Below are 26329 nucleotides of genomic sequence, written 5' to 3'. Positions count from 1 at the left end.
TATTTCCAAGTCCCTCAAATTTAATGTTCTTTCTTCTAATTAGACTGCTGCTAGATCTGTAGGCAGTCTTATAAACCACTTTAACCTTATTTTAATTTTTCATTATGAAAATTGTAACTGTTCATTAACTTTGGAAGACATAGCATTACAGCTGTGATGTATCATTTCTCATATTATTAACAATCTACTTTATAAATTCAGTGCTTGAAGCAGATATTGGCAATAATGTCTTACAAGTTTTATTTTTGTGTTTGTAAGAATTTAGAAAAAAAATAATAGGAGCATACACACTTAGTTCCATATTCATACATAGAATTTTATTCACTATCATGATTTTAAAATTAGTGCCAAAATATAACTGCACCAAATTTAGCAGACTCATTAGAAACAAAATCCCAAACTCCCAAAACAAGAAACTGTTTGACTAACACTACTGTTTCCACCTCTCCAACATGTTGGTGTGATTACTTAAACAAGAATGGTGTCCAGTTTATCAGTTTCTGTGTAGTACACAGTAATGTGTATTGAAGGTAATAGCTTCTCACAGAGGTTAAGCACCGTTTTAGCTTTGCTTTCACACTGTTCAGATGCTTGAAATCTTCCGGATAGAAAAACTCCAAGAGACAATTGGATATCGCGATGAAATTAAATGGAATATTACTTATGTAAAGCTTTTTAAGCCCTGTAACTACATCATTTGATATGCCAATATTATATTTATAATATTTAATATGTTATCTTAAACTGCCATCTTTACATCACAGTATTGTACTGGAAGTAATACAAAAGAACAAGAATATTGTGCTAGACCAGTCACCACAGAATGGGCCATCTGCTTGAGGGAGTGAAATTAATGCAATTTGTTCTACATGATAGTTTTGTTGGGTTTGGTTGTTGGTTTTTTGGTTGTTTTTTTTTTTAATTATTGGACTTAACATTGCCTATGGCTTAAGTCACAAAATCTGAAATACCGATAATTTCTACTTCAATACTTACACAAACTGAAATGATTAATGTATTCAAGAAACAAAGTTGTACTGAAATGAGTCATCCTGCGACTGTGCACTGACTATTTCATATAACAAAAATTTAAACTTGTTTCTGGCCAGCAGTCAGCACACAAGTTGCTTATTTCTAGGTAAAAACTGACCAAATGCTATTCTACCTTTTTCACATGCAATAGTGGGAAAAATACTACTGATGTTGGATATTTGTTTGAATTTTCTTAACATTTGACATTTCTTTACATTCTACAACAGCTGGTGGAACAGCCAAACAAAAAAACCTCAGCTGTAGCTCTCTGTGTAAACCCACCACACATGAAACTTTCCATGAAGTTTAGGTCACACATGATTAGAATGAAAACATACACCTAGAGAAGAAACCCAGTGACAGCAACCACCAGGATTCAGAGCTTAAGAGTGGATAAAAGAGCTGATAAGAAAAGAAGGAATATAAAAGTGACATGCATGCAGCTAACAGATGTTTACAATACTAGGAGTAGCAAGGGATACCTGGGCTGATAACTTGGATAAAGGAAGCAATGCAAGAAAGGAATAGAACAAAATGGATATTGGTAAGATTGTCCAAGAAAATTTTTTATTAAGCTGAAGAAGCATCTTGCATGGTAATTAACAGAAGATCAAGGTTGGACTTTCAAAACTACACCGGACATGCTACACTGAAAAGACATTTCAGTACTGATGATCAAACTGTTCTTCTCTTGCAATGTACTTCAAGCAAATATCTTACCCTGTGAGAGTAATAATTGTGAAAATATTTGATTGTTTTAAGGAAAACAGAGCTAACTAGCATCTTCGAACACAACAGCAGTTACACAGAGCTCAGAGAACAGAATCATAAGACAACAGGCACTGCTATTGGTGTTAGGGCAAAAACATTTTCAAGTGTCAAATTCAGTTTGTAACATCCAGTTTGACCAAAGTTTAGAAAATAGTTCTTAACAACTGTGTTTTCCATAACGTTTCTCTACATGAGTAGAATTCCCTTCTCCATTTTCTGGACTTGCTCAATTCAGCTAAAATGAAATCTCTTACTTTAATTTTCACTGCATTAAGAAGAAAGATAACTGGGTTTTTTGAGTTTTCCTGTATAAGCCTTCTGCATCCATTTTAACAAGGTTCTATCACACACATACAAACATCTGAGACCCATTCTGTATCAAGTATAAGAACTAGCGTTCCTCAGAGAGGCTTTTCTCCAAACAGTTCTATAAGATATCTTTTCATTCTGAATTAAACAGGATGTAGGGATTGCCACCAGCGGAGGAGTAGGAATCACAAACAGCTATAACCCAAATATTCTAAGGAAATGTAAGCAAGTAATTACAAATAAAACTGCTTACATTCATGCAGCTTGTTTGGCAACAGCAGTATACCATAAGGAAAGCTGCTACAATTCATAACAGCATCTTGTAATAAAACAGCTTTATGCATCCCTCTCAAACTGTTTAGTGCTCAAATCTCATCAGATGGCTGAGTAAGCATTACACTTTGGGACAGTAAATCTCTGTTTCCAATATGGTCTACATTCACAGACATGTACTTTTGCATTCACTGTAAGACACTTCCAGCTAAGCACTCATATAAAAAATGGCCATATATAAAAATATCTGCATGCTACTTTGTCTAGTCAGATATCTAGACTCTGAAAAAATACAGGAACCTTGAAGGACCAAAAGCACAACAGAAACTGACTGCTACCAGAAAAAAAAAAAAAAAAAGCTCATCTAAAGATTGGATTTACAAACCTGGAAGTTGCACGAAAGGGCTCTCTTTATACATGTCACTGGCTTTTCAACATGTCTTTACCCACATCACTGAAGCATACATGGCATTACTATGTTACATTTTGCTTCTTTTAGAGAAAAGCTAAAAGATAGGAGAGTGTTCAGAAATGAGCAATAAATCTGAATTCATGACAGAAGATACTAGGAGGCAGATGCTTGAAAATCTCTACCTAGCTAGATAAACAGAGCTCACAGAAAACACAACTGGCTTAACTACAGTGTCTAATTGAATCTAAAGAAAAAGAAGAGGATTATGGGTGTTCTAATAAAACAGAAAAGTCATCATCAGACAGACCTAATGGCTAGCAGTTGAAGCCACCTTCCAAAATCCAAAGAGAAGCTAGGGTCTGCTTTAACGTGGAGGCTGACTTCCCACAGACGCTGGCCACCGGTGAAAAAAATGGATTTTCTGCCTATTGATGTTTTCAAGACACCAGAAAGTGCCTCATTCAAGGACAGATTACCGAGGTCAATGTAGAAATAATCTGATGAAAGTTAATGAGCAACCAGATATCAGGCCGAACAAGATAACCGGTAGGCCTTGTGACCTTAAACGCTGAATCCAAAGACAAATAATATACAACAAAAAGAATAAAAAATGCTGGGCCCTGCTTACCCACTTACGCTTGCTTGCTGTTTTCTTTTTATACTAATTTTGATTCCCTTTGATAGGCTTTAAGCAAATTGGTCATCAGCACTTTGACTCAAGTCCAGAACATCCACGGTTCTCTATGGAAGATAATGCGCTTCAGGTGGGTTTTGTTTGTTTGAAAAATTCCTTATGTTTTCGTTACTATGTAAACTGTGCGTATTTGGGTTCAGTCACAGTATTTGAAAAGCTTCTAAAAATCACGTAGTCCATTGGAGGTATTAGGAGAACAAAGAGGAACAAATATAAACATTACCACACAACAACCAGTTGTCCATTGAGTCTAGAATTTAGTCCCCAGCAACAGTAATGTAATTGAAAAGAATATGGGGAAAAAAAAAGGTGTAGAAGGAAATTACAGAATAAACACAATAAACACGTAAAACATGTTCCCAACTTACCTGAGCTGAAAACTGCCTTGTGCATTGGAGCAGTGCATACACTCTGGTGCTTAACCCATCTTCCACACGCTCCAGTAATATAAAAATGTCTAATCCTTTTCTTATTCTCCTGAGGACATGGACCTTAAAAACATCTGGTATCAGACCATTCAACAATGTATAATCCAAAATAAATACTTTTGTCAGTTTAAAATTTATATATTTCCATTTTATTTAAACATTTCTATTTTTCTGTATTATGAGAATGGAGGAGGAGAACCAAATGGCCTAATTTCTCTTTACCAGAAAACAAGCTTTAGAAGGGTTCCCAAGTCCACAGCAGAAACAAAACAATATTCACTAACGCAAATTCTGGACTACATGACTTCTAAAGACTTAATTTTCTGGTACATGCCTAAGATGCAGGGACAAAGATACCCAATTCAAACCCAGATCAAGCATAAAATCTTTTTAAATCTGAGATTTTCATGGTAAAAGGTGTATTAGAAAAGCATCTGAGTCTCTTCATCAGTTTGGGAACACTCACAAGTAATCAGCCTCCTTTCCAAACTCTCCTCGCTGGAAAATACATGCTAAAAATATCTACATTAAACTTCAGATCCTTCTGAAGACAAAAACCCAGAGAAGGTGGAATATTTCCAGATTTACAGAAGTTAGCCAATTTTTTTGTAGGATTAATCAAGAAATAAGTATTTTCATTTAGAGTTTCTTATTTTAAAAAGAAAATTATAATTTCATCTCCTTGGAGTGCATTATTTCCCTGTACAAAGGATTTTAATATGAGAAAAAGCACCCAGAAAGATGTGCCTAAATAGAACAGGTATCTTGGAAGGGTGTGCACATGCTCATGCATAAAGAAATGGAGAAGGATTTATATGATCAAAAATTATTATTTTCAGTATCCAAAGTCTTAGACTTCTATTACGTAACCAAGTAAAGGGATGAGGGGGAAAATGTACACAAAGAATAGGTTTGCTTCAACATTCTGTTGGGCCTTGGTATTATAAGGTGAGCAAGCACTACTCCTCTATTTTGAAGCAGAAGATCTTTTTGCCTGATACAAATTTGTAACTATTAAGTATAGAAAATATAATTCCTATTAATTTTGAAGTGCTTTTGAAAAGTTATTTGCATTAAAATGGTTACTAAGCCTATTCTAGTGTAGACCTACATTTTTAAAAAAAATTTCTTTTATTCACAGCGGGTGCTAACTACATGAGTTGATTATGCCTACTTTTTAGAAGTTATCCTTTTATATCTAGTTTACATAATGCTCATGCAACTTTGTAAATGCTTAAAAAAAATAGAAGGTAGTTTAACTTAATCATCAACTAACAAGGAGTCCAGTAAAGCAGCAGTATTAAAAAAGCAGAAGCTCTTTGTGAAAGCTAAATAACTGTTCAGAAAAAAGGGAGCATAAGTCTATACATACCTATATATTTGCACTGGAAATCCCTGCATTCTGATTCTGTAATTTAAAATGTAAACAAATGCTGATTTTTAATAATGATCACTAGAGAGAAAATGCCAAGAATAAAAAATTATTCCCTGAGAGAAACTGTGTGTGTACACAGAATTCACATATTATATCTAGCTGTTTGTTTGTTTATTCTACAACTACATATCAATATTAGAATAGTACTGTGTTTTTCAGCACTGGTCATATTAATTATTACTGGGGTCCTGTGTCAGCATCATAGCTTCTTTATATAAAGTTTCAGAAGACAGTATTTCATTCAGCTCCAACCTTATCTTTATTATGTTCATCTAGATGCAGATTCCCAGTGATACTGTACCTGATTACACCGTGCATTTAGCTTGCTAGCTGATTACATTCTTTCCACAGCAATGACATTTTAAATATTTCAACACGCTGCATTGCAACGGCTCCTCTGAACTGGAGGGCTGGAATACACCTCCTGTCAACTCAGTACCTGCTCTCTCAGAGGATGACCCCGATGGCCAAGATGCTGATCTAGAAGCTGTCTCAGCTAGCCAAATAGGTAGGAGAGCAAGAGTTACACCTTCATTCCACAAGCCTACGTTAGATAACCTGACTTCTCAACGGTTAGCTCCAGCCAGCCTGAGCAGCCAACCGCACCCGGCAAATTAAGTCACAATGTGTGAAGATATAAAATGGTGAAACACCAAGAAAGGAGGATGGAAGGGGAATGAAAGGGAAGTGGAAAGTAAGAGATTATCAGAATGACTGATTTCAATTATCATTTACAAATCAGGGAGCTTGCTGCTCAAAAGGAAAAAAAACCCCAACCAAACCCACAAACCCAAACAAAACACAAAAGAGCAAGAGAAAACAATTTATGTGTATTTACTTGGAAGTACCCCAAAAAGTGAGAGCGTATTCCATGATGTTTCCCTGAAAAGCCAGCTCTAATATACACAAAGTTTTAATTTAATGCCTATTTATCAGCAGATCTTAATGTTACAGCTCAAAAGGCTACTTGACTGATTGCTAGAGTATAAATGAAAGGAGGCACGTTAGATTTTGGGTTAGACTTTCTTACATTTTCCTTTCCTAAAAGCTTATTTGGGGAAGGATGCTATAAAGGCTTGTACTTTTATTCATTTGCTATTCTAGTAATGCTGCTACATAGCTCCATTATTAACAATATCAACAGAGATGAAAGCACAGATGAAAAGTGCTTTCATGTTTTTAAATCACTTAACAGTAAGACCCATATAATCTTTTATGATTTGGGGAGGGAGAAGGAAGGGGAGGGAGTTTTTATTCAACATCTGTGTTTCATTTAATAAGGTATACATATTATAATATAATCTTTTATTTCTCACTAATGCTGTGCTTTCTAGAGAAGAGAAATTGAATGCAGTTGTCTCACCTTAATAAATATTTTATGCTGGGATCATATATCTCTCAGGTAACCATTAAAACCAAAGTAAATCTTGATTCAGCAGCAGTGCAAATTACACGTGTATACCAGTTCCAACAGGAAATTTGCCTTGAGGCCCTTTTCCCCACACAAACTACCCTACATCTGATTCCATGTTAAGGGCTTCCTCCTTGAGCTTATGCCACCTGCCTGCACCTCAGATTTTATTTGATTATTTAAGTGTATGGACATACTGAAAACCAACATATTGCAGAATGCCACTCAAAACCTAACATGACAAAGGAAAACTAAGAATGTGCTCCCACTCTAGTCAGAATACAAGAAAAAGATTTCTTTAATGTCTTTAATCCAAATCTATATATCAAACATTTAATTTTCAAAAGGTCACAGGTTCTAGAAGGAAATATTAAAACTAAAATTAATAAAACTCAGTGGGATCTGGAAGGGACACAATAATTTGGGCCTAAAAGTGGAGTATGACTCATGTTGGATGACAAGATGACCAGAATCTCATCTTGGTGTTACTGGGAAGTAAGACAAAGTCTAGTCAGTCTGCAGACCTGTAACAGCAACTATCCCCTCTGCACAGCAGCACATCAGTTGCTGAACACAGAATACCTGGACACGATAACTTTAGTCCTGAACCCGCCTTATCTCTCCCATAAAATGTTCTTACTGTGTTGTGGTTCTTCAAACGTGTCTCAGTAAATTATTTGGTGACAGATTTATGATGGGAGGAAGAACAAGAACAGAAAACAACGTAAGTTTTTCCTCAGGAATCAGAGCTGCCCTAGAGTAGGTTGTAAAAAATAAAATGGAGATTCATCAAAATGGTTTGGGTTGCTTTGGGTTGGTTGGGGGTTTGGGGTTGGTTTTTTTGTGTGTGTGTGTGTCTGTGTGTTATTGATATTATTCTTTTTTCATCAAGAAACCTATTCAATATATATGAAGAAAAGATGCTGCATGAAATACCCAAGAGTAGCAGGGCACAGTAACACAACTCCATGTGAACGAAAAACAAGCGCATAACACTTTGCAAGTGCCCCTCTGAGAATTCTACTGCAATAGCTTAATTTTCTATTTGATGTTAATAAAAATACTGGACAATCTTAGAGGAACATTATAAGGGATTTCTTATAAACATAATTACTAATTTTTTCTAATTCCTGTTAACATACCTAGAGTGTTAAACAGGATACAAGAAGCACACATTTTTAAGTACAAAAGAATAAAATATAGAATTTGAGCTGACATACAGAAACGTATTGGCGGCTGTTCTTTACTGAAATTATCTCACCACACAAAAAGGCATGTTGTGACATACAGAAAGCAATTCAACTGCGGTAAAAATATTCAAAATATTTCAGAAGGCTGTTGGGTGCAGTTTAGTATGATTGTGGGGTTCAGACTTATTTTTAATAACTTCAATCATATAGTCTAGTTGTTCTAACATTTCACAGCAGAGATTTACTGCTAAACTAGATCTGACCTGAGAATGAGAAAGCAGTCAATTCAGTATAACTACTGGCTAATAAATTTTGCATCGGCTGAAGCCTGGCATTTGGCTCAAACAGAAACACAAAATCCATGAGCTATGCATGCCAAGTGAGGAACTCTGGAATAGTAAGGTTTGCAATCACCCCTTCGAAACCCAGTTTAAAACTCTTAACAACTCAGTAGGGTATTCTTTTAGCACAATTTGGTTACAAAGTATACTTGAAGAAAAGTTGCCTTTCAAAGCAACCTCTTTGAAGAAAGGTTTTCCATAATTTCAGTTTTTGTCTTAAAAAAACAACTACTTTCACCATGCTGTGTCAGCGGATGAAGTCAGAAAGAAAGTATTTTATTTTATTTTTAAAAAAAGTTTGATAATTGGTTCTTTTTGGTGGAAAAATACATGGCATGTAGAGAAATTCACGAATAACCAGAAGATTGTAAAATATTCCAAATATTCAGAGGTGTCAGAACTATTGTCAGGCTTTTGATATATCCTAGCAGGAAGCATAAAAGTTCCTATTCATCTTAAAATACAGCATTCAAAAAGGACTCCACAACTTTAAATAAATCCTGTAATGTTTGAATGCTCTCTCAATTCCACTGAAGGATGATATTTTTCAGATCGATTGACTAATGAATATCCAGTGCAGGTATTGAATTACAGATACATTTCTATCTATATTATGGAAAATCTAAGACAAATTAATAGCTCGCACATGCATTGGACCTGCCATTTTAGCCAAGAACCTGAACTCCTGCTTTGAGGATGATCAGAAAATAAGTTTGACACAGAAATACTACACCTATTCTGAACTACTTTATACAAATAATATTACTGATATGTTAAAAACAGACTTTAAAAGGGGAAGTTTATTACTCTGAAAAATTACAGGCAAACATCTTAGGAAAAGCACAGTAGAAGTAATGCCAGACTAGGGTTGTTCAGGTAATATACACTCATGTCATCACGCCTTCATAGCAAAGCTTCCAAATACTGCACCAGAAAGTAGCATCTAAAACAAAGAGGAACCTTCTTAGGTAGGCGCATTTGTCAACGATTAGCACAAAAAGCTTATTTCAAGACATGCATGAGTGCAAAGCTTTTAGGTTGGATTCTCAGAGTTAAACTTCCATCAACGTTGAACTTTCCCATGAAATGCTTTATTCACACTAGCTTAGAGATGTATTTATACTTTGTAGATCTGCTTTTTCAAGAAGAATGAAACAAACAAGTGAAAACAGAAGGACAATAAAATACTAAAGCAAACCAAAAAGATCCGTTTCAGACTTCTGAGCTCTGAATATATTTTTTTGTTATTATCATTTCACTGTTGAACCATCATAAGCAAAAATGGAAGTAGTATAACTTGGTCTTATGCTTAACAGGTTTCCAAAACTGAGCAACATACAAACAGGCAGCAGTTAAAACCAACTACTTTGAGCATTTCCAGTGCCATGATTAAACTAGATACTTTTCAATAAATCAAGTGCACATAGCTTTACTAACAGCAGAGGCAAGATATTGAGGAAAGTATCTACAATTGCTTAAAAAAAAGTCAAGCTTTTTTATAATAGAAGAATCAAAAATTCTCTAAAGACTGTTTTAAACATGCTTATTTCCTACAGAATTTAATCCCATCAAAACACCCACACAAATTTGGAATAAATTTACATGTGTAAATTCCTAGATTTCTGCAGCTGGAAACCACACGCATAAGATGTAATAAACAGTATTTCCTACTACACGAACCACATTTTTATCCACATAATATTAATGTAGAATGTGAGAACATGTACCAAGTCTTAATCTAGATCTACTTGCTACATCATTTCAAATTTCATGAGAGTAGAGGAACTGTAAAACCAGAAAGATACCGAACCTTCAAACACAAAGATTCACCATACAGACTTACTTCCGAACGAAATTTGCTTTCTAAACTTAACAGGAAAATAAAGAGTTACTGCTCATATTATTTAACCAAAAAAATTACTTTGGCTTTCTAAAATAAACTTCATTCATCTAGACATAACAGAGACTAGCAGGGTTGGGGGGAATAATGAAAAGAATAAAAATGTGAGCATTTCAATTCAGTTACCAACAATTTGCACTCCCCTTCATAAAGAGGGCAGATAAGAACAAATTAAGAGCAGGAGGAGGATGAACAGTTGTCAAATCAGTAATCAAGAGAAAAAGAACACCCTCATGAAATGCCGAATAATGACTTGGAAACTAAAATGAGGCACTTGAGCTGAAGCATCAATCATCCAGATAGGGAAAAGTAATATTTAGATGACTCCTGTACACAAAGGCTGAACAAACCACAGTGAAAATGGCTCCAGTAGCTCATATGAGCTAGTTGCGGTTTGATGCGTTATCTCTAGGTAAATACCTATGAGCAAAGAAAAAACCCTACTAGAACAGAGATTACTCAGAAAATACAACCGGGTGTTTGATAGACCAAGTACAATGCAAACACTTCCAAATGTCTGTACACAAATGCAACAGAAACAAGGAATTAAACAAGGATTTAATCAGTGATGCTAATTAATAGATATTTTGATTTAAAGGTGAAAACAGATGCCGACGGCTGGCAGAATGCTTAAAACAAGCATTGTTTATGTCAATATGTCAAAATATCAAGCTTAAAAAATGCCCTTTCACTCAATGATCTCCACAGGGAAGTGTGATAACTTAGAAATTCCTGAGTCACAATATTAGAAATGTGTAGTAAAGAACTATCATATGCCATTAACAAGCACATTATAAAACAGTAAAGTTTTTCAGTTAAAGATATACTAGATAATTTACCTTCCCTTGAGAGGGGAACAAAGGGCTATACATCCATACCTCAAAACTGCCTATATTTTGCTTACTATAAACCATATCTGATTCTTCAACTGAAACTAAACAAGTAATTTCTTTTAAAAAACATTGCTAATTGTTGACTGAGTCACAGTTTAATCAGGCTGTTTGGTCAAGTTAACCAGATGATTAAACACTGTTCCTATGAAGCAATGTTCACTAATGGTTTCAACACACTTATGATTTATGGAGACACGTAAATACCCGAATGAGAGTAAAACTATGTGCGTGTATAGTGCAAAGGCATAATCACATTTTTTTCAACTAAAACCATTTAGATTATTAATTCATTAATTCATTGAACGTAACAGGTATTTAAAGGGAGGAACATTTTATTAAAAAAACGATTACTGCACCCTGCTTACAAGTTCACACAGGCAGGTTATTTCAAATATTAGTTCTAGGATCTCAATGCTGTGATAACATATTATAACCAATTATAAAAGTAATTAGACGGGTTTCCTCCTTCCAGTTTTTATGAGGTAAAGGGTAAGCAGTAAGGGTAAACAAAGACAAAAATCAAGTCAGAGGAAACAGCATGCCCATCCCCACATTATGATTACACAGCAGTTAAGAACAGCAAAGGAATTCCAAGGCACCTGATTAATAATTAATATATGTTGGCATAAGGGGTTTTACCATAACAGTGTTTTAGTTATCTTTTCAGTACAAGTACTCTGTTAAAGACAGACAAGTGTAGGTGAAAATGCCATTATTATTTGTAAAATTAACCTAGGAAATGAAATACAAGGTTAGCTTATTGGCCAGCCCTGAGATCCATGGCAGCCGACATCTGGTTAAGGGTCACTAGCATTTGTGTTTATCAGGTGTTTTGAACAGTGGATGCTGGTTTGCCTCATTTACAAGCAGTGGATTCTGATAGTATCAGAAATCTGAGAAGAGGAAGAACTTCCTAATTTAACACAAAACAGGTGAAGTAACCATAAAATGGCATCCATTTTCCTATAGTTCTTTCATTAAAACTCCTTGTAACACTGGTATACTTTAACAAGCCACAGAGTTTGTCTACCAAGGATTACTGTAAAATAAACCAGTTCTGACTTTAAACATACCTTGTCTTGGAAACTCATCTGACTCCCTGTGAACCAGGTCAGAAACTCGATTCCCGTAGTGCATCCTAGTGTCATGATCATACGCCTTCAGGGTCTCACTTGAGCTGTAAGACTTCTGAGTTGGTACTCTGCAGTCTTCACTGTCCAGTGAAGAACTTGTATAGCGACACTCCTTTCCGCACCGGCCCCTTGTCAGAGAACGGTGTCTTCTGTCTTTTATATCCATTATTCTGAGTCAGGTAGGATGTTTTCAGAAAAGCCTACTCTTATCTTTGGGGTCAGTCACTGTCACCTAAAAACAGGAAAGGATAACAAAAGATGAGCAATGCTGCTGCTCTATTTTGTTTTAGTCTACTTTTCCCAACTTATCCTTGAAGAACAATGCAGTGCAGATGAGAAAAAAGAGAAGACCCACACGATACATCATCAGAAATTGAAATAATTTACCTGAAAGAGCAGGGAGGGGGGGAAGAGAAAATCAAATGCTTTAAAAGAATTGAATTCTATCTAAATTATCATCTCATTGAAGAGTTTAAAAAATAATGATAAAACAAAAACACTGTTATCTTTTAATTTTTTGAATGAGCACTGATAACAATGCGGAACCGAAAGAATAATATTTGTTCCTGTTATACAACAGTACAAAGAAAAGCAGACTCAAACCAGCTTTAATTATTTCCGTTCTTCCTGCAGGAGGGCTTGCAATTAAGAATGAAGCATGCAGGAGAGTTGCATAGAGATTATTCCTATTCAGCGTTAATGCATTACAAAGGTGTACTTTATTCTTTAACGTGTTCAGAAGCAGCAGCAACTGATTTTATTACCCCTGGATAACATAATCCAAGGCCCTATTCTCAACAGAATGTTGGACCTGGTATCTCCAGAGGTCCTCTCCTTCCAGCCTCGACATTTCTGCATTTTTATGATTCTCTGAACATGCTTTGGGAATTGGATGCTCTGCGCACCACAGAACATGACTAAATGCTCTTCTTCACAGTCCCTCAAGATGACCGGTTTGTCCATCTCAGCAGTTGGAGGTCTTCAAAATTGTGTGAATATATTCTTGCTTACTGGACCAGAAAGAGGTAGATTCTAAGTCTACTTAATTAGAACACCCTTACTGTGGCATATATACTTTAATATATGCACAGTTATCATGCATAAACTGCAGAATGAAAGATACTGTAGAAAGCAAAAAATACACTAAGCACAAGCACCCTAACCACTGGGGTACTAATTATTTTGAGTCAGTATTTGTGTGTATGTCTTTCTCCCATGACATCCTATGCCCAGGTCTGTACTAGTCCTGAGAAATCCTTGTGACAAAACTTTTGCTGGAAATGAAATCTTTTCACACAAAAACCGTCCAGGTTTGCTAACAAGCAAAAACCGGAAAAAAAATATCTTTGCTTTTCTATACATGGCTAAGGACGTGAAGAAATGGTTTTGGCAAATTTAGCTGGGGCAGTTGAAGACCTTTTCTTTCCCACCATGCCCTCGCAGTTCAGGTGCCTACTCCAAAGCCCCCCCAGCAGAACGGGAGCGGATCCTGCACACCACCTACACCCAGTCCCAGGCCAGAGTCTTCATTTAAACCACCACAGCACTTGAGCAGTACAACACCTCTGCCACCTCTGCCACCAAAGTAACAAACTCCAGCAAAAAATGATAAAAAACCCAGAGGGCAATCATCTTTTACTGTAGTTGTTTGCACCCATAGGAGAAGAGGTCATAATATTAGCGTTAGTATTGGCTAAATCATTGCTTTTTGGCTGGAATTAATTATGTCCCTAAGAGAGAATAGATGCACTTGGCCAGAGAAACTAGTGAATTTGAGAAAAGGTTTCTTGGCTTCATTTAGACTCTGACATTTAGACTTGTTGTGGGTTTTTTTGTTTGGTTTTGGGTTTTTTTTTCTGTATTTTAAAGAAAGTTAGGTAACCAGAAGAAACAGCTGCTTTAAGCCACCCACAGGTACTCCACAATCTGTGAGCAATAAAAAGTGTAAACATGCCTACTTTTTTCTGCCTTTTTTTTTTTTTTAACTATGATGGTACACTTCTGAGAGGGGAAAAAACCCTCACAAAACAGCACATGCAGAAAAAGCCTAAACAAAGGCAGAAGACATTCAGCACTTAAAACTGGAAGGGTTAGTTTTATACTTTTAGATTAAAGAGAAAGGAAGACTCAATAGACACTCCTGTTTCTCAGCTCTCTGAACATCTAGTGGCTAAGCTGACTTCTCTGTATCTCAATTATTCAGTTCAAATTATTTGGTCGTGTAATATTTATTAAACTGTAAAGCATGTTAACTGTAAAGCAAGTTAACACTGGTGGAACAAACACTTGCTTGAAGTTTGAGAAGATACATGATCGTTTAGATTAACAATGCCTGGCTCTTTGATCCCAGTTCAATACTATCTCATCAAATTCAGATATCAATATATCACAATTATAAAACACAGAAACAGATGAATACAGTACAGTATTGAGCAAAATCTGCCAATTACCTGCTGGATGTCTTCACGCTACTGTTCAATACAAAAGCCTATTACTCCATATGAAGGTATTGTCTATCAGTTCAGAAAAACAAACAGCCTTTTGTTTTCATGATTGCTAAACTTTAAGCTGTCTGGCCTGATTTCTATTGTTTCTGAAAGAACATTTAATTCCTTGTTACTGTAATTAAAAGAAGGATTTACTATGACTGAGATAAAACTTCTGAGTATTTCCATGACATTAGCTTATTAAAGCATCTTCTCAGGCAGACAAGATTTTTTGAAATTGTTTCCCCAATAAACATGCCTTTGTAGAGGTTTGTGCAATTACCCTACAAATACAAAAATAAAAGGAAATGGTAAGACAATGCTTTATTGTTGATAATGTGAAGTAATGTTCCTCGGTCACCCTCACATGCAGAATGCAACGCACAACGTCTGTAGTGTCGTTACCATGACAAGCCCAACAGGTTAACACAAGAAAATACATGTAGAAATATGATAAGCATGTCCCAACAGCTTTACTTTGACCATTCTTAAGGAAAATTCTGTTACAAGAATCAGACATCATAGTAATTTGGTGAATAGCTTGGTCTTTATAACACTATGCCATACAATTTTTTTGGTACTTTACTACATTTTAAGAGGTGGTTAAAAATGTTATACATAACTTGGAAAAAATGGGGGGAGGGGGGCTGTTAATGACATGTTCATATCTATTAGAGTACTTTAACTTTTATTCCTTGTTTTTCCTATTACTTGATGACAAATCCCAAGCATCTGAGACTAAATACATCTACCTAAATGCAAAAAACCCCAAACTCATAGATTTCTTTCTCATTTTCATCTCTGCTTTGGGGATTTCTATGAATAGAAGTCAGGTAAAAAGCAGTTCCATATTATCATCAACAAACCACTCTTAAAATTCAGACAATGGGATCACCATATATGGCTTAAAATACAATGACATGAAGTTGTAACACACTCCTAGAAACTTGTTTTTCATTTTCCTCATACTTCTCTTGAATAGATGAAATACTGTTTCAATTCAATGCTAACCACCTTCCCTGTGAGCCAGTCAAATCTTTATGTAATGTGTTCCTGGGAAGGTAAAATGTGATAGCTTTGGTTAAGCAGGAATAACAGTAAGATTCAATTTGAGTTTAAAAATTCCTGATACTCTTTGACTTGCCTGTCTCAGGGGCACTCTAGGAATGGTTTATTTTGAGTAATTGACCTAAATAGTAACTGATTTAGTAATTCCTTTTGTTTCAAAGGATTGCACTGAGGCTGCTCATAGTGACCCACTTATACTACAGAGTCGTATAACCACTAACTGACTTCACTAATAGGACCCCCATCTAACTTTCTGAATAACGTATTTACGGCTTGCAAAAGGGTTGGTCGAGTTTCAAAGGTACATAGTCTCAGCTGATCCAGATCTTCCACAGAGAGTAAATCTAAAGTAATAAACGGGACATGCTGCAATTGCTGCAGACATACAGACACATATTGTATGCGCCTCAAGTTACACATGCCTAATAAACCTTGGACGTGCTATTCACCCAATATAAGATTTCTTGTGTTCATGTGTAGAACTATTTACCAGGACATGACTACAGCAGTGGTATCAAGAGTGTATATGGTAATGTGGGGTAGTCCAAGGGCATTAAACCACTGTGTCCTGGGGAGAGAGGGGAGAGGGAAAGGTGGGAGGGAGAGGAGCGAGCGAGAGATCTGAGGGCAGGGAGATAGAGAAGAAAAAACTGAGCATCTGAGAAGTGAAAGACAGGGTTTTGTTTAGGGTTTTTTAAAAAAATTGACCACTTATTTTTGCATTAGCAAAGTCAAATCAATAGGAGGCATGCAGGGAGTACTCAAAATGAATTTTAATGGCTTAGCGAAGCCTACGCTAAAATTCTTTTTAAATTTGAAGTTGATTCATACACTGATCTTACTTAAGTTATGTGCTTATTTCTTGCGTTTTCTAATGATCCCTTAGACTATTACAGCATACATCACCATTAGACCATTAGAACTGCCACTCACAACAGACAGAATGCAGTAATCACTTGGAAGTTCAAGAGGAAACAAAGCACTTCACATTTACTTTGTGCCCCTAAATAACCTAGCACAATAGATCAAAACATTACAATAGTGCACACAGTATAAGAAACAATCTTTTTTTTTTTTTCTTTTCTTTTTTTAAAAAAAAGTAGTAGTACACCATGTACCAATCTGTTCATTAACAAACAGGTCTCTTAAAAGCCTGTGCTCCCTTTCATCAACAACAATTGGAAATAAGCTTGTGATTTAGAGATTCAAATGCTGTTCATTATTTTATGCAAAGACTTTTTTTGAAATGAGAAAATTCAGTAATTCAGCTTTGGCACAGTACAATTTTTTTTGGAATAAACAAAAGAGTTATTTAACTGCTGTATTTTTTGCTGATTTTAATATTAGTAAAAAAGTACATTTCTACTTCTGGATCACCTCTGCCTTTTAAAAAAGGTGATAAATAAAATGCAGAATTTTAATGAAACACTACTGTAGCATATACACTTTGTTAAATGAAATAATGTTGATGACAAGTGTGCTGGTTTTGATTTGGGCAAAAAAATCGAAGTATATTTGGACAGTCCATGTGGTGTAACAATGTAACCTCATTTTCCACTGATAAGTCTTTCTTCATATTTTTCATATTCTATTTTTTTACCTCTCCAAATACTAGATTTTCCTTTTACTATTGTATTGAAAATTAGACTTATTTAGTATGACATGTGAAATAGCTATTTCAGAACAGTTTTGATGAATGATTCAGGTTTAAGTAATAGAAGACATAAGTGCTTATAGGCATTCTGTGCTGTGCTTTAGTGCAGACAAAACCACCTTTTTTCCTGTTTCTTTCTTTTTTTTTTTTTTTTTTAGAAAACTGAAAGTATAGGAAATATCTTCAGACTAAGGGCAGTCAAAATTTTAAACACAACAACAAAATCAAACACTATGCCAAATATTTATATCATATATGTATTTTTATCTACTTAAATATACATAATTTTATTTCCAGACTATATTCTGAGATTTCTGTACTCCAGGAACTTCTTACAAATCCCAGAACTGTTTAAATCTATTATGAAAATAACATCCCATTAAGAAAATAACATGCCATCAAGAACTGCTGAAAAGCCCAGGAGCTACTAGACAGCTTTCTAACAGTCTTAGTCTCACATCATTCACTAACTGCTAAGGGATTAACCCCTTATTTTCCACTGAGTGTGGGGCAGTGAGTGTTGACATATGTAAGCACATCCTCTTATCTGTACCGAGAGGCTTCAGAAATGCATTGACACAGGGGATAAATGGGCAGTTGTTCTCTTAAAGGCACTTTATGTCAGTTGAAAAATCAAGTGACAAACTCAGATACAAATTTTTAAATATTACTGTGGCTTCTGGTTTATGAACCTCATGAGTCGGGGATCACCACTGATTCAGAAGCCGTACCAGTAAAATCCCCCTATTAACTAACCATCTGCCACCGTTAATGGTCTGAAGCAGAGCACGGCACCTATGAACCAACCAAGTCTTCATTTTCATTTTACCTCCTATGAACTATGTGCTTTTCCATCTTCTGACAACATGAGAAACAGCAAGCTTCACAAACACATTTGATAGATTCCAGAGCAGGAAGAAACATACTGGCCTTTAAACTTTCATCACACAAACCTAATGTAGTACCTTGATTAGCCCATAGAGTATATTTACATGATTTTTCTTGAAAGGTTATTTTAAACTCATTAAAATACTATTTGCATCTTACATATTTCAGTAGCTGGTCATCAGAAGAGTACATCAACTATCATGTTGAATCCCATCCTAGATGTTACTCCAGCCACTAGAAGCAGATTGCAACACACTGACGAGGAAAGACATCCATGTTTTGTAAAAACATTTGACATAAGCAATGAAAAAAGTACACACACTTACAAATAAAAGTTTAACTCCTTTTTCAGAGAAGGGCTTATAAATCCACCCAAATTAGTACTAAGTACATCACTACTTCTATATAAATGAGGCTGAAATGACATCTAACTTTTCTTCCTAGATACACAGAGATAAAACAGTAGAGAGTTTGCAAATGTAAAGAAAAGTGACAGGATAAAAATATTTCTGTATCCTGGGGTTTCTCAGCCATGTGAAGTTTTCAAGGTTTTCCTCTTGGAAAGCAGTTTTCCTCTTTTTCTGAATGAGGCATTAATATCCCCCCCATTCCAAACACTGCCCAAATAATAATAATAATAATAATAATAATAATAATAATAATAATAATAATAATAATAATAATAATAATAATAATAATAAAAAGAGGGTTTTTTTTCTGGGAAAAATATATTTCCACTCCTAACTCAAAGCTATTTACAAATATTCAAGAGGTTTCAGGACAGCCATGAGAGAGAAAACTGTATTATCCTTTTTCTACAGAAGAAGTTAAACGCCAAAAGGCTGAGTGTCCCACCTGAGGTCATACAACAAGTTTGCTGCACACTAGGAACCCTGACTTCCAGTTCTTGGTTTCCTGCTCACAGTGTACTTGTTGTCTACATACTTCTATCATTCTATGTAGTCAGATAAAAAAAAAGAATCAAGTTCACCACAGAAAAATACAACAAGCCAACTTATCAATATAAATACTTAAAATTACTGTAGCTGAAAGGTTCAAAAAATGGATTTAAAGATCAAATATGAACTGGCCACTTCAAAAGACTAAGTTTGCTAAAAATAATTGCCTAAAAAACATTATTACTCTTCTACTGCATAGTAAGAACAAACAATACTATTATCTACTGCTAAAAAGCTGTTAATGAAGAAAGGTAGAATAATTTATCATCTCATAATTAACACAATGTGGTTAAGCATGCTTTAACGATTCTGTGTAATAGTTTCCTATCACTAGAGAATACTTTTGAATCAGGAAATAATTATCTAAATAATTTTGATTAAGTCTTTGATCAAACTGATCAACATTTATAGGAGTGAGATATAGCTAAATGCCCATGCAATGAATGACAACTTCTTTATTTAATTGTCTATTGGTGATGCTCTTTTTTCCTTCTATTCCTTAGGCTGAATGCTGTCTTTAATTAAGTTAATGGGATTTTTAACCTTACTAGCAATGGAGCCAAACATCAAGCTGGTTGGAGCACAAGTTGTGCTCCAGCCATTCCCCCTCCCTTTTGCTTTCACCAACACTGAGTAATTAGTTAATTTAATTTTTTACCAGCATTTTCCTGTGTTCCGTTTTTTTGTCAGGCTCCTCTGTCTTTCCTTTTTCTCATTTTTATTTATCCCTGTAATTTCAGTTAAGGATTTGAATGCTGTTTGTTTCCACAAGCCTTTCCCTTCACACCCAGGCTAATCCATCAGCTACCTCTGAGAACTCCTGGGCACTGTGCTTCCACATTAGACTCAAGGGTTTTGATTTTAAACACGACTGCTATGAAGCTGGAGAAATGTAGCTGACATGAAAGGACCTGGGCCCCCCACTGTAAGAATGACATTGAGGTGCTAGAGCACATCCAAAGAAGGGCAACGGAGCTGGGGAAGGGGCTGGAGCCTGTCTGATGAGGAAAAGCTAAAGGAACTGGGGTTCTTTAGTCTGGAGAAAAGGAGGCTCAGGGAGGACCTCATCGCTCTGTACAGCTACCTGTAAGTTGTAGACAGGTGGAGGTAGGTCTCTTCTTCTCCCAGGTAACAAGCAATAGGACAAGAGGAATGGCCTCAAGTTATGCCAGGAGAGGTTTAGATTGGATATTAGGAAAAATTTCTTCATGGAAAGGGTGGTCAAGCACCGGAACAGGCTGCCCTGGGATATGGTAGAATCACCATCCCTGGAGGTGTTAAAAAAGATGAGTAGATGTGGTGCTTAGAGACATGGTTTAGTGGCGGACTTTGCAGTGCTGGGTTAATGGTTGGACTTGATGTTCCTAAAGGTCTTTTCCAACCTAAATGATTCTATGATCCTATGACTTGTGCTTTTCTTGTACCCAAGCATGTCCGATGCCAAGAATTTTAAGACAGTTCCTTCCTAATTCTTCTCCACTGTATTGTTTTAAAACATTCTGTAATTCTACACGTGTTGGCCACCTTCATTCCTGCTGGCAAAAACAGAAGCTGTACCACTGGGTAAAAGATTAGCCAAAAGAAAACCGTCAGGAACACACCTTTCATTTCTTCTTTACTCTTAACAGATGAATACACTGTTAAGGGGGAACTTTTCCAGAATCTGAGATCAAGCAGATCTCCTGTGTACATCTCATCAGAGGATGCTACTGTAAGAAGATCATGTTGCTTAGGAGTTTTCTCAGAGATTTTCAAACCTCTACAAGACTATTCTCGGAACTCATCAAACATTATTAGTTTAGGAACTTTACGTACCATTTCAGTTGAGAACACCACGTGCTTTTGAGTCTAAATATACATCATTCTCTCACTCTGTCCAAGAAACACTCCTTTCTTTAAAGCTTCCATGGAACATCTCCTACCTCAAATTGATACTAACAATTTTCCTATGTTTATTAACAAGATGCTTTAATATGTTTCTCCTTGCTAGCATTGTCAACCTACCAAAATATTCTCTGAAGAAGGCTTTGCTAGAGACTATTTTTAAGTCTGTATAAACTCATCATCATAAGAAAACGCAACAATATTTTAAAATGCCTAGTAGTATTTAGTAGAATTTCAGTTCTACTCAATTCAATCCAGACAGCTGTTCCCAACTACACAAATAAATAACCCACTCACCTAGGCTCTGATACTGCCCTCTATTCAGGGCGGGGGTGGCAAGGTGGGGAAGAGCCCTTTTGTTTGTGTATAATTATTAGCCTTACTCCTTGGGAGTTCTCTGCCTTTGTAAACGCACAGATTTTATCAGAAACAACAACTTCCTAAAATGATCCTTTGTTTTATAGGTTCAAGGTAAGCTAAGAAAAAGTTAAAGGGAAAAAACAAATATGAATGGAAGACAATGGAACATCATGTAAAGGCGCACAGAATGAACGACATTCTATCCCAACAGCTTCCATAAAAGTATTTTCTGAAACATTTGAAATTCTAGATTGTCTCAGATGGCAATGAAATTCTGCATAATGAAGTAAGAAGGCTGCACAATTCTCAGCTAACTACATCTCAACTGCTGTTCCATCTTTCAATAAAGGAAAATTAAATGCTTTATAAAAATCGAATAAACCTCACAGCAATGGATAAAATGAATGCAACCATCATATGAAATGACCAACTGTAACTCAAAATCTCTGGAGTGAACTTCCAGCGTCCATACAGCAAGGGGTTGGCAGGGAATGAACTGAGGTCCTGTCACCCTGAAAGATGGTTTACCCAAAACTGCAGTGCAAGGTTTGCTTGCATATTATCATAGCAGAAGAGGACAGAAAGGGTTATCTTGACTAATGGAAATCCTTTTAATAAGTTAAAAAACCAAACCAAACCAATAAACAACTTCTAGGAAATCAACTGGTCCAAGACCACAAGAAGCCACAAATATCTCATAATACCAGTCACTGTGCAGACATTACTCCATCCTCTGTTCCATCTCCAAATCACAAAGAAAAAGGCCACATCTCTCTGGAGGAAAGCCACTCTACAGAAAAGGGCACATGCTTCAAGACATGTTAGCTACCTAGTCATTTAGCAGTGTACATGTAACCAACATATGTGCTTACGCTGCAACTTCCTTCTGCAGACTTGAATATCCTTCCTTGGATAGGACTGTTATTTGGCTTACTATCCTCTATCTGCAGGTGTCTCCACAGCAAGCTTGGCATTTGCTGGTGGATAAGAGGTTTCCTCTGTGTCACTTTGTCAACAGTCACTGTTCATGTGGCTGAGTCGTCAGAAGCCAGCCCATCCTGGCTCCTCAGCTGCCACAGTTCTCAGCCCCGTGTATGATCTCCATCCAACCACCTAGTGGGAAGTGCCTGAAAGCACCTGGGGACAGCAAGGTCCTAAGCTGTACCAGCACAGAACACGGGAGCTCCCACGGGGATATTCTCAGATAAGCTACCGCATGGGACATGCAAACAACCATCTCCTATTCACCCCGCGTGGCTGAGTTTTAGAAAGCGAGATCAGTCACGAGAAAGTAATCACTTTAAAAACACTCTTAAAACTGCAACGGATCTTTACGAAATCCATTTTGTCCATTCTTTCCATTGCCATTTTACAGAAAGAACAATAACAAAGCTGCAATGTCCAATTTCTTCTTGAGACTAAGCTCACTGCATTAAAGCCAGCACCCACAATTTTGCCATCTGGTGCCTAGATTGCCACATATCCAGAGCAGAGCCATCTACATTCTTCAACTGCCATAATCAAACTTTCCAGGCAAAACCACCAGCATTTTATGACAAGGATACAGATCAAACCTAAGGGAAGCTGGCAAGAAAGATTTAAAGCAAATTTAAACTAAATGTTTCATCTATGACATTTGGCTGTAGCACTGATTCTTGCAAAATAAAATTTGCAAATTCAGTGAAGATGCTTGTTTAAACCAAGTAGCTATTTTATCTGTACAGCTATACGGACATCCTGTTCTACATCCACAGTACACAGAATTAAAAATATTTAAAAATTTCTATTAAAATTACTTATTCTCTAAAAATAGTGGAATTGATAAATTTATAGTTTCGTTTTTCAAAACAGAAAAGTAACTAGAGGTCCAAAACTTAGTTTTTTCTTCTAAGGATTAATATATGTACAGAGTAGATGTTCTCTATTATGTACAGAGAACAAAAATAAATAACGCAATTTAACAAAAATTAAATTGTGAAACTAGAATTCTGTCGTCATACCCAACTTTTTAAAGGTTAAACACAAGCCTTAAAATGCTTTCTTTTTTCTAATGCTGTATTATCTACCCATGTAAATTATTTCTTTATATCATTATTTTTAACAGTACTTTACAGATGCCAACAATACTGCATCGAGTTCTGCCCCAACAAAACAAGAAAGATGTTCATGCACTGGAGCAAGCCCAGGGAAAGACACCAGTGTCTCAATGGACTGGAGCATGCAATCCGCGTGGAGAAATGAAGGATCTGGGCTTGTTTGGCTAACTGGGACCTAGCAGGGACCTTCCTATTCCTCAGAACCTATGAAGAAGAGGGAGCCAGGGTCTTTAGTGAGTGGAACCAAAGGGCAAGTGAGAAACCATGGGCACAAAGTGAAGTACAGGAAGTTCCGATCAGACATGAGGCGGGTAAAAACCACTATGGGGACAAATACGCACTGGGAGAGGTTGCTACAGAGACTGTGGAGTTCTGCGTGTTTTGAAGCCAGCCTCACAAAGCCCTTAGCAACCTGGTCTCAGTTCAGCATTGAAGCCTGGCTCAGCTGAGCTCCCGAGGCCCTGTCCAGCCTTGATGGCCTGTGAGTCTATGGCATTTTTGATTTAGGAAAAGTTCCATAGTCATTAAAAGAAAAACCAACACACATGTATATTTATTTAGGAAACAAGGCTGTAAAGTGAATACATGATAAAAGCTTTGTAAGCTGAGCACACAGGCTTAAAAAGTCAGAACTTTTTAAAGCTGAAAATGCATCTGAGCTTGCAGGTTTAAACCTGAGTTCAAAGCTTCAGCAGCACAATAAGGCAGATGCTACATTATGTCTGCACATGTGCGGCCTGCAGAGGTCCGGCAAACATCGCAGCAGTGGGGTCCTTGCGCAGTCATGCTGGTGACAGAACAAAAGGCAGTCACAGGGAAATGGTATGCTGGAGAAAGTAGAGAGGGCTTTGTCGCTTCTTCAGTTTCACAATACAGACCATCTGAAGGAACAGAAAATGCCCAAAATGCAGTTCTAGAGTGAAAAAAAAATCTACAGGAATTAAACATACAGTTTAACAAAAGTAACAAACACACGCTCTATCATAAATACAAGACACTTGAAGAGGATCAGGTTAGAAATCACTTAAGCAAGCCTGACACCCACAAATCCATGGACCTCAATGGGATGCACCTCTAAGTGCTGAGGGAGCTGGCAGGCGTTATTGCTAAGCCACTCTCCATCCTCTTTGAAAGGTCATGGAGAACAGAAGAGGTGCCTGAGGACTAGAGGAAAACCAGTGTCACTCCAGTCTTCAAAAAGGGCAAGAAGGACCCAGGAAACTACAAGCCAGTCAGCCTCATCTCCATCCCTGGCAACGTGATGGAACAACTCATCCTGGAGTTCATCTCAAAACATGTGGAGGAAAAGAAGGTTATCGGGACCAGTCAACATGGATTCACCAAGGGAAAATCATGCCTGACCAATCTGATAGCCTTCCACGATGGAATGCCTGGCTGGGTAGACGAAGGGAGAGCAGCGGATGTTGTCTACCTTGACCTCAGCCAGGCTTTTGACACTCTCCCATAACAGCCTCATACATGGCAGTGTGGGTTAGATGAGCAGACAGTGAAGTGGGCTGAGAACTGGCCAAATGGCAGAGCTCAGAAGGTTGTGACCAATGGCGCAGACTTGAGCCGGAGGCCTATAGCTCATGGTGTTCCCCTGGGGTCAGTGCTGGGTCCAGTCCTCTTCATTCATCAATGACCTGGATGGACGGACGGAGTATCCCTTCAACAAGTTTGTGGCTGATACAGACTGGGAGGAGTGGCTGATACCCCAGGAGGCTGCGCTGCCATTCAGCGAGACCTGGGCAGGCTGGGGAGCTGGGTGGAGAAGGACCTAATGATGTTCAATAAGGGCAAGTGTAGGGTCCTGCACCCAGGGAGGAACAGCCCCAGGCACCAGCACAGGCTGGTGACCTGCTGGGAGACAGCTCTGTGGAGAAAGACCTGGGATATCTGGTGGGCAGCCAAGTTGTCCGTGGGCCAGCAGTGTACCCGGGTGGCCAAGGCCAGTGGTGTCTTGGGGGGCATTAGGAGCAGCGAGGCCAGCAGGGGCAGGGAGGTGATCCTCCCCCTCTGCTCTGCCCTGGTGAGGCCACGTCTGGAGTGCTGTGTCCAGTTCTGCGCTCCCAGTTCCAGAGAGACAGAGAACTGCTGGAGAGTGTCCAGTGGAGGCTACAAAGATAGACAGGGGACTGGAGCATCTCCCTTATGAGGAAAGGCTGACACAGCTGCGCCTGTTTAGCCTGGAGAAGACCAAGAGGGGATCTTATCAGTGCCTACAAATACCTAAGGGGCAAGTGCCAAGAGGATGGGGCCAGGCTCTGTTCAGTGGTGTCCAGCGACAGGACAAGAAGCAATGGGCACAAACTGCAACATGGGAAGCTCCTTCTAAATATGAGGAAAACTTTCTTACTCTGAGGGTGGTGGAGCACGGGAACAGGCTGCCCAGAGGGTCTGTGGGGTCTCCTTCTCTGGAGACATTCAAAACCCACCTGGACACTACTCTGTGCAGCCTGCCCTAGGTGACCCTGCTTGGGCAGGGGGTTGGACTGGATGATCTCCAGAGGATCCTTCCAACCCTGACCAGTCTGTGATTGTGTGACACTACGGCAAGCTCATGTGTTTCCAAACATGTCATTTTGAATTTTGATGTGGTCCTTTAAAAATATGAAAATAAACCCAAAAGAAAACAACTCTGCCATATGTTATAATGGCACCACCATAACGCTAAAGAAAACAATGTATGAGAAGGAACTGTAACCCTAA

At 37.4% G+C, this 26329-nt stretch overlaps 1 protein-coding gene across 3 annotated transcripts in view; it reads right to left on the bottom strand.

Annotated features, from left to right (window-relative positions):
• Positions 1–26329, bottom strand: part of TENM2 (teneurin transmembrane protein 2) — a 698113-nt gene that overhangs the window by 526410 nt on the left and 145374 nt on the right. For all 3 annotated transcript variants that reach the window (XM_037398907.1, XM_037398909.1, XM_037398910.1), the window contains exon 3: positions 12163–12454. In XM_037398907.1, the coding sequence (XP_037254804.1) occupies positions 12163–12388 (226 nt within the window). In that variant the 5' untranslated portion in view covers positions 12389–12454. The remainder of the gene's footprint in view (positions 1–12162; positions 12455–26329) is intronic.

Source organism: Falco rusticolus, chromosome 8 (genome assembly GCF_015220075.1).
Source record: "Falco rusticolus isolate bFalRus1 chromosome 8, bFalRus1.pri, whole genome shotgun sequence".
Classification (NCBI taxonomy): Eukaryota; Metazoa; Chordata; class Aves; order Falconiformes; family Falconidae; genus Falco; species Falco rusticolus.
The sequence above is the reverse complement of the archived record's forward strand: the minus strand, read 5'-3'. Positions and strand labels throughout refer to the sequence as shown.